Consider the following 9,907-nt stretch of genomic DNA (forward strand, 5'->3'; position numbering starts at 1 on the left):
CTTTAGAAACCTATGGGTGAAGACACGGATACTACGTCCATATATTTTACAGTCTATGGTTCAAACCCATTCAGACACACCTAGGCTAGCTAATCAAGCTCTTACTAGGCTTTCTAGAAGCATCCTTGCAGGTGTGTTGAAGAAAGTTGGAGCTAAAATCTGCAGGACACCGACCCTCCAGGACCAAGCTTGGACACCCCTGCCATAGAAGAACCAATCCATCGTTGATTAATACTTTTTTAGTCTGTGTATCCAAACTAATAACTTAAATAACAGGCTTCTTTAAGACATTTATTATCATTTAACTTTATGAACTATACTATTCTTAATGGATTTTCCATGTTAGTCGCCAGCCTTTAATTTTCTCTTTGATTTCAGACATAAAGATGAAGAACGAGGAGAAACTTCATCATGTCTTGAAATGTTTGACCTGCACTGAGTGTGGAAAGAGTTTCGCATCCAAACAGAATCTCAAAGTTCACATGATGATCCACAATGGAGAAAAGCCATTCACATGTAGTCAGTGTGGGAAGAGTTTCAGACGGTCATCATCCCTTAATCAACACCTGCTGATCCACACCGGAGAGAAACCACACAAATGTGATCAATGCAGCAAAACATTTTTGAAGCTTTCAAACTTGAGGGAGCATCTTAGAGTTCATACGAAGGAGAAACCTTATTCATGTTCTGAGTGCGGAAAGAGTTTTACAGTGCAGTCAAGTTTGATGAAACATCAGAAGATCCACACTGGTGTGAGAGAGTTTGTGTGCTTTGAGTGTGGAAAGACTTTTATTACAGCTAAACATTTGGAGCAACACCAGAGGATTCACACTGGAGAGAAACCGTACGAGTGTTCACACTGCGACAAGAGATTCAGTCACTCAGGACATCTGAAAGCACATGAGAGGACTCACACTGGAGAGAGACCCTACAAGTGTTCAGACTGCAACAAAACATTCAGTTACTTAGGACATATGAAAGCACACCGGATGATTCACACTGGAGAGAAACCTTACAAGTGTTCACACTGCGACAAGAGATTCATTTGCTCAGGAAACCTGAGAACGCACCAAAGGATTCACAATGAAGAGAAACCGTACAGTTGTTCACACTGCGGCAAGAGATTCTGTCAGTTAGGAAACCTGAAAACACACGAGATGATGCACACCGGAGAGAAGCCGTACAAGTGTTCACACTGCGACAAGAGCTTCAGTCGGTCAGGACATATGAAGAAACATCAGAGGATTCACACTGGAGAGAAACCGTACAAGTGTTCACACTGCGACAAGAGATTCAGTGGGTCAGGGTATTTGATCAAACATCTGAGGATTCACACTGGGGAGAAACCTTACAGGTGTTCACACTGTGACAAGCGATTCAGTTGCGCAGGAAATCTGACAACACATGAGAGGATCCACACCGGAGAGAAACCTTATAAGTGTTCACACTGCGACATGAGATTCAGTCATTTAGGAAGCCTGAAATGGCATAAAAGGATTCACACTGTAGAGAAACCACTCTAATGACACTGATGTAGCAAAACATTGTAATGTGTGGTATGTTTTTCATATTAATGTACTTAATACCTTAAGTTAAGACCATTCTAAGGGCCCACGCAAGGACTCTTCACTTTCGTCTGCATCCTTTTGCTTGTCATAGGGCCAGTGAAGGCCAGCGGCACCCCTGGTTGTGATTAAAAAAAAATGTACAATTTGGTTTCTGACGAATTTAGTTTTGTTTCTGGGAAGTGGTTTGGCAACTGTCAGGCATTATAATCAATGGCTACTTTTCATTATTAACAATGATTAGACGATAGTACCCAAGATGTATACTTGTATAGGTCTATGGAAGGAACCTTCTATTAAAAAAAGCCAATCATTGAGCTGTAGACTAGTGTGACCAAACTCCGTTCTGGAGGGCTGTTGTCCTGTGGAGTTTAGTTACAACCCCAACTAGACACACCTGAACCAGGTAATCAAGCTCTTTCTAGGTATAATAGAAACTTCCAGGCAGGTGTGTTGAAAGAAGTTGGAGCTAAACTATGCAGGAAATTGGCCGTCCAGGACAGAGTTTGGGTACCCCTGCTAACACAATGCCTGAATAGTTTGCATCTTGCAGGATTCTAAGTGTGGACATTCCGCTGAGACTGCACTACCCTCGGAAGCCTTGCAGATCGTGAAAGGAGGTTTCAAAAAGCATGTTCATGACATCATGTAGTCTGAACGGCACAGCAATACCGAGTAATGTAAACTAGGCTAAAGCAGAAGTAAACTTTTTTTTTTGTATTAGGTCCTATCCCCTGCCCTGTCCCAAAACATGTCCCAAGCCTACAAGCTTTAGCCATTAGATGAGGAATACCTTGGATGAGGAATTTTTCTGAACCGACCCAGGGATCCCACTATATTTGATCCCCTTTCGAAAAGAACCACGGGGAGCTCCCGCCTGGTACCTTCACACCACAGCTTCCCTGATTTCTCCATACACTTCAAGCGACTCTCACCTGATCATCTGCTTCCATTCCTAACATCTGAAATGGATCATCTTTCCAAGAGTCCTTGGCATACTTCTGTCAGGCCACCTCAGTCCACGCCACCCACTTTTACAGTTGAAATACCCCCCTCCACTACTACTAGTGTGTCAGCAGTTCCAAGTTTCCCATTCCTACAGTCCAATCCCTCAATTCTGGCTTCCTTTCTGAACAAAACCATGGAGAGATCTTTCAACCTTCTTGCCTTTCATCTGCTGCTACACAGAGCCTGCATCTGCTCTGGTTGCCAGTGTCTTGGTGGGGGGGGGGGGGGTCAACTTTATATAAAGTCAACTTTAGGTATAAAGTTTAGGTATAAAGTTAGGTATAAAGTCAACTTTATACCATAAAGTTGACTTGATTTCAACTATCCTCGATGCTTACTCCGGAGAAGACGCGCCGGGCTGTTTCTCATCGCCGGTTCTCATTGAAAATGAATGACTTCAGGCTACTTTGACGCTCTTGCTGCTTTCGGTTTGTGATCGCTCCTCAGTTTGTGAAGGCTTCCCCGCGTTGTCGCTCCACCCCGCCTCCTCTCCCCGCTCCTCAAATTGTGATCACTTCCCCGTGTTGTCTCTCACCCCCCCATCCTCAGGGGGCCCCGTCGGTGATCCCTGCAGGGGGGCCTTCGCATTTTGCACTACGCCACTGTTTGTCAGTGCACGTTAGTCCACTCCACCCACTCCTAGAAATACCCACCCCTACTTCTACTAGTGTGTCAGCAGTTTCAGGTTCCTCGTTCCTAGATCCAATTTTAATCGCACCCACTTACACTTGTGAAATGGAAACTGATCCAGGAACTGTGTACTGTAAAGTTCCTGTCAAGCTCTGACAAAGTCCCACACATCAATCGCTTTTCTGATCCTTTCTTCAACAAATGGCAGGTGAATCCCTCATTGTAAGCGTGTAGATCGCTGAAGCGCCCGTCAGAAAAATGACAGGGACACAGCTCAGGGCTGGGGCTATAATGCTGAGGTATTTTTGCACATATAATCTTCAACCACTGACTCTTCACAGTCTCATCTTTGGGTAAAAGAAAAATAGCACTAACTTACTCCTCACACTTCAGAGCACAGCGTCTTCACGACATGGTTCAGCTGGGATCTGCTGCAGTGTTTGTCTTCCTCTTTTTTTTCTGCAGTGTTTGTGGGCGGAGCCTGGGGTTTCAATTTTGCCAGGTATGCACACGCAACAAATAGGCGGGGCTTGAGTCATCGATGTCAGGCTGACATGGCTAAAGACTCGTTACCCCCACAATTCATTTGAACCACTCTGAGTCGACTCTTTTATAGATGAATCAATAGTTTTAAACGGCGCACTTTCAGATTTAAGCCTTAGCTGGATATTTCACTTCACTCAGAGCGGTGCTACATGAAAGTCTTTCTCAAAAACTCATAATAAGGGCTCTTTAAAAAATCAATTAATGTCAAAAATTGTAAAGCTATAAAGACCTATTTGAAAATTATAATATTAATAATTAGTGAATTTATTTACTTATTTATTTTTGGGGGTAGTTTTGCTTGTAATTGTGGTCTGAACGTTTATTTTCCTGTTTTTATTTTTATTTAATTCTTGGTTTAGTTCAGTTTTGTTCACTAAACTTTCATTTTTGTCTTTGCTTTGTAACTTCTATTCATTTATCAATATTTTAAATTGAACATATAGTAATTTACAACAACTTGGCATTATCAGTACATCTTCACATTAGGAAAAACAAAACCAAAAAAGTCCAAATAAAGAAGAAATGACATATATTAACATAAAAATAGGTAAAATAATAGGTATCTAAACATAATACAATAAAGCAAAGGGGATAGGTTTTTTTTCTGTAATTTGTACTTTTCTTTCAAAGACAGAAGATTAATTGTTTTGCTTTGTTATTATATTTTCTCAATAAAAATATGTATTTTTTGTATGCTATTACACCGCCGAATCAATAGATGGCGCTGAGTTTATGCGAAAGGCGAGAAATCCACTTCCTGACACAGTTGTAAACAGGCTGCTGCTGTGGAAAGACGCAAATTCTGTTTTTCACAGGTAGGATAGTGTTAAATAAATGTAATTTCTGCTGTACATCTGTTAATCAAAGCATCATTCACAAGCGTTTGCTTGAGTTTGGAAGTGTTTATATGATCTATTAAGTGTTTTGATGTACTGAGGGTTATACATGTGTACACACAGACATGAGTACAGATGTTATTACACATTACACCGTAATTAAGTATACATATGTAAACCATTGTCTAAACCAGGGGTAGGCAACCCAAAATGTTGAAAGAGCCATATTGGACAAAAAAATATATATGTCTGGAGCCGCAAAAAATGTAAAGCCTTATAATGAAGGAAACACATGCTGTATGTATCTATAGTAGCTATATTAGCCTACTATAAAAATGACTAAGTTGGCTACAAATACATAATAAGCCTTCATGATTGAATAGCCACTGAAATCAGGTGGTTGGTGTTGATTTCGTTGTCATTTAAACACTTCAGCACAGCCTCTGGTCTTTCAGTGGTATTAATTTGATCATTTCTTCTTGCGGCTCATCAGAGTTCACATACCTGCATAAAAGCACATTGAATATCAGTCACATCACTGGCAATTGAGTATGCTGGCATTGAATTATGTCCTTGGTTTGCTGATCGGTGATGTTACCTGCCATTTTAATAGCCCTCTCCTTCACTGTCTTAACGGAGAGAGGTATATCTTTAATTGTTTGTATTATCTTGGTTTTGTTTTTGAAGTCTGCAAATAGGTGTTCTAATATGTTGATGAATGACTCCTTCATGTAGTCACCATCTGTGAACGGTTTTCCATGCTTTATTATCTCCCGGTTTGTTTACAACAGCCACCTGCCTGGCATCCCGCCCTGCTGATAGAAACCTGTGTCGCAGGTTATGACGCAAATCTTTATTGACAGAAATGTTGAAATTAAATATTAATTCTACACACTTTTACAGCACTTGAAAACGTTAAAAATGTTTGTCCTCCTATAGAAATCATATTAAAACAAAAATATATACTAACCTTCCCCATCTTTTTGAACATTTTTGAAAAAGCTCCAGGGATCTGGAGCCGCGGGATGCTGACCCTGGTCTAAACTGACAGAATCTATATTAATAAATAGTTCCTTTTATTTATAAACTAAACCAACGTTTGCTACAAATGTAATTGATTAAATTGAATAATTTGATAAGTTTCAGGCATTCAAAATGAATTTTAGTTTTGTCATAAAATATATGTCTGTGCTGTGTGTATAAATGCATATGTGCAAGAAAATAATTGTTTATATTTAGATTAACTATATAAAGGGGTTGGACAATAAAACTGAAACACTGTCCAATTTAGTGCTGGAGTTTCATGGCTAAATTTGACCAGCCTGCTGGCCAATCTTCGTATATATACACAGTTAAAGTCAGAATTATAAGCCCCCTTTGAATTTTTTTTTAAAATGATGTTTAACAGAGCAAGGAAATTTTCACAGTATGTCTGATAATATTTTTTCTTTTGCAGAAAGTCTTATTTGTTTTATTTTGGCTAGAATGAAAGCAGTTTTTAATTTTTTAGACACCATTTTAAGGACATGGTTATTAGCCCCTTTAAGCTTTATAATTTTTCTTGGTAGTCTACAAAACAAATCATCGTTATACAATGACTTGCCTAATTACCCTAACCTGCCTAGTTAACCTAATTAACCCAGAGTTAAGCCTTTAAATGTCACTTTAAGCTGAATAGAAGTGTCTTGAAGAATATCTAGTCTAATATTATGTGCTGTCATCATGGCAAAGATAAATGCACATTTAAAAACAGCCACAAGGCTGACCAAAGTGCTGAACGTAAGACAGAGTTAGGGTGCTTTGACACCTACACTTTTGTATCGGAACGTGTCTCGTTTGCCCAGTTAGCGCGGTTCGTTTGGCATATGTGAACAGGGCAATCGCGCTCTGTTCCGCGCCAAAGTAATCGCTCCGAGATCGCTTGAATGAGGTGGTCTCGGCTCGATTGAAACGAACCCTGGAGCGGTTCGATTGCAGTGAGAAAGCATTCCGATCCGAGCGCTGTTGTATCACTTTGTTTTATGGATATGTAATAGGCTTACGGCTATATGAAGAGAGAGTTATGAGTAGGGCGGGAAGTTTCGCGAGTCTCCGGATGCCCGCAAACGAGTGATGATCTCCCGCTAATCTCGCGTTTCCCTCCCGGTCCTCAAATAGGCATCGTCGCGCACCCTTCTCACCCCTCCCCACCGCACCTCTCCTCAGACACGTCGCGCGTGCACCCTGTCAATCACCACCAAACCACCACCTCTCCTGACAGCTGAGCGGGACTCTGCAAAATAAACCCTGACACTCTGACCAATGTGAGGAGAGTTTACTCGCACGTGACTTGTTTTAGCTCTTTTGGTCCGATTAGAAACTTTGCAGTGTGAAAGAGAACCGCTCCAAGAGCAAAGAGCAACAATGTAACTACTGTAATCTCTGTTTCAGAACAACTGAATCAATTCACAGGTGTGAAAGCAGCCTAAAATATAAAGACATATTATAAAAAAACACAAAGATAAACTAAGAGAAACGACTTAAGTTTAAAAATGAAGCATTAGAAAAGAATGTTTTATATTTACAAACCGCTATCAGTCAGTTTAGTATGACTTAAACCATCATAACGCCTGTTCCCGGACACCTGAATAACTGATTTAATCGTTGATTTCAGATCTGATGATGGAGAACGAGGAGAAATTCGACCCCGCCAGGACCTGTTGGACCTGCACTGAGTGTGGGAGGAGCTTCACATGCAAGCGGAGTCTGGTGGTTCACATGAACATCCACACCGGAGAGAAACCGCACACGTGTACCGAGTGCGGGAAGAGCTTCCGACAATCATCATCCCTTTACCAGCACATGAGGATCCACACGGGACAGAAGAAATTCATCTGCGATCAGTGTGGGCTGAGTTTCAGACAGTCGCCGCACCTTAAACGACACATGATGATCCACACGGGAGAGAAGACACACAAGTGTGACCAATGCTGCAAGACTTTTTTGAGGGCCTCAGGTCTGAAGGTCCATTTCAGAGTTCACACTAAAGAGAAGCCGTACTCGTGTTCTCTGTGCGTAAAGCGCTTTACACACAAACAGAATTTAATGAAGCATCAGATCGTGCACACCGGGGTGAGAGAGTTCGTGTGCTTCGAGTGTGAGAAGACTTTTATTTCTGCTGAACATTTGAAACTGCACCAGAGGATTCACACCGGAGAGAAGCCGTACGAGTGTTCACACTGTTACAAGAGATTCAGTCGGTCAGGACATCTGAAAGCACACGAGAGGGTTCACGTTGGAGAGAACCCATGCTGATGACGCCGGTGCGGCATGATCTATTTTAATGTGTGAAGAGTTTCTCTCATCAGATTCATGTTGGCTGTGATTAGTTATAACACACCAAGTTACTGTGTTTAAATCAATGGCTGGAAAAGTAAAGTGATTACTGTTCATTTTTATTTAATCACAGTTAATATTAGGGCTGCACGACATTGGGAAAATCTGATAATGCGGTATTTTATTTTTCTGCAATAAATATTGCAGCATGACAGTTTGATTAAGCAATATTTGACGGTTTTCTAGGAGTCGTAGGGTGCTTTCACACTTGCACTTTTGGTCCGCACCCTGGTTCGTTTGACGTCATAGTACGGTACGTTTAGCTATTGTGAACGTGTCTTCTGAACTCGGGTGCGCACCCGTGAAACGTACCCGAGTTCGCCTGAAAGAGGTGGTCTGGGGTACGGTTCATGCGAACTCTGGTACGGTTCACTTCTGATGTGAATGCAATCGTACCAAATCACTGAAGTGAACCGCCAACTGTACAACAAACTATCGTTTTCATAACATTAGTTCCATTTCGGCGCTTCCTTTTGAGACCGTCACCTAGCAACGGCCGTAAACAAAACAGCAGTTCGATGACGCAAGTGTGGGGTTCAGAAGGAAAAAAGACATTGTGAACTCAAACTAGGGCTGGGCGATTTTTCCGATTTTTTTTTTTTTTCGAATAATTCGAATTTACGTTTTGACGACAATTTAATTTTAAATTAAATTGAGAATCGCGTTTTATTTTTTAAATATATATTTAATACATTATAATGGCACCAATGCGCTTTGTTTCACTCTCTGTATGAAGCAGGAAGCACACCAGAAGCGCCTCTCGGCGACGCGCCGCGCACGCAGTTCATTTTTCAGCCATGCCATCTGAGTTTGATGTTAAATATCATGCGAATGTGCGTGTTTGGTGTGTGATAGTTTAAACTATCATGTCCACGCCGTGTCGCGGCACTTCTGGTGTGCGACCTGCTTGACTGCCTGTTAAAGCGTGAAGTCATGTAGGATTTTACTTGTTGCATTAGTCTGAGTCACATTTGTGTGGATTGTCAAGACATTCCCTCATCAAGTCGATAAACTCGATCTCAACATGTGTGAAGGACGTAAAAGCCTGCCATGTGAAAAACCGCGCCGATCTTTTGGTTTGAACACGAGTAGAGGTGAGGGACTGTAGCAGTGAAAATGAAAGTAGCCGCCCTCATGACGTCATTTAGCGGACCTAGTTGAAAACCAGACAAATCAGGCAGCATAATACAGAGAGTGGAGCAAAGCGCATCAAATGATCGATATTTAAAAGGGGAAAAAGAAAAACAGATTAAATATATTATTTTATATTAGACACACATCTGGTGCTTGTATTTGCTCCTGCTATACATCCACAACTTCACACATTGGGTTAAATTAGGCTTTGCAGTTTCCATGTTCAGTCCTTTTCTTCCACTGTATCTTTTTAAGAAAAAGGCAGCAACAATATAACCTGACATTCAATCAGAAGACAAAGACAAAGACGAGCTGACAGCCAATCTTTCCTATAGGCTCAGCAAAACTTGCAAAAAACACCTCTGTATTCCTGCAACTGCAATATTTACACAAATATTTCTTATTCAAATCTTCAGCAACAATATTTAACTCGTGAAATTGTTTTACATTTATTTACACCTTGACCGATTTTTGTATGACATGGACATTAAAAATACAAAATATGGTTCCTTAACCAAATGGTTTTTCAAGTTACTTATAAAGAGAATGTTACATCAGTCCTGTTGTTGTAATATTTTGAGAAGACTAGTAACACAATAAAATCGTGAATCGGTCAAACTTTATAAAAAACCTAGATTTTTTTTCTTTTTGCAAAATCGCCCAGCCCTAACTCAAACCAACCGAGAAGGTGGCAGGGGGAGACAATCGAACTTGGGTACGGTCCAGGCAAATGAACCAAGTGTGAAAGCACCCTAAATGTTGCTTTCTGATGTGTGCTGCAGAGAAGAGAACAGGGGCTGCGTCTGAAACCGC

At 41.0% G+C, this 9,907-nt stretch overlaps 4 protein-coding genes across 4 annotated transcripts in view; all 4 read left to right on the plus strand.

The window, feature by feature from the left end:
• LOC147838311 (uncharacterized) overlaps positions 1–9,907 on the plus strand; it is a 441,300-nt gene that overhangs the window by 347,664 nt on the left and 83,729 nt on the right. The window lies entirely within an intron of this gene.
• zgc:113336 overlaps positions 1–9,907 on the plus strand; it is a gene marked incomplete at its 5' end in the record, with an annotated part of 111,634 nt that overhangs the window by 32,823 nt on the left and 68,904 nt on the right.
• si:dkeyp-53d3.6 overlaps positions 1–9,907 on the plus strand; it is a 109,977-nt gene that overhangs the window by 1,102 nt on the left and 98,968 nt on the right. The gene's annotated exons all lie outside the window — the stretch shown is intronic.
• On the plus strand, positions 379–8,002 carry LOC147838316 (uncharacterized). The gene is made up of 2 exons (XM_087303879.1): positions 379–1,467; positions 7,488–8,002. Exons 1-2 carry the CDS (start codon positions 387–389, stop codon positions 7,877–7,879), a joined length of 1,473 nt encoding a protein of 490 aa, XP_087160005.1. The 5' UTR covers positions 379–386; the 3' UTR covers positions 7,880–8,002.

This window comes from Danio rerio, chromosome 22, assembly GCF_052040795.2.
Source record: "Danio rerio strain M-AB ecotype USA chromosome 22, GRCz13ab, whole genome shotgun sequence".
Taxonomy (NCBI): Eukaryota; Metazoa; Chordata; class Actinopteri; order Cypriniformes; family Danionidae; genus Danio; species Danio rerio.

Coding starts and splice junctions, on each gene's coding strand:
- LOC147838316 (XM_087303879.1), top strand. CDS start 387: ATGAAGAACGAGGAGAAACTTCATCATGTCTTGAAATGTTTGACCTGC. Junction 1,468..7,487: donor CTGCGACATGAGATTCAGTC/ATTTAGGAAGCC, acceptor TGAGTTTCAGAC/AGTCGCCGCACCTTAAACGA.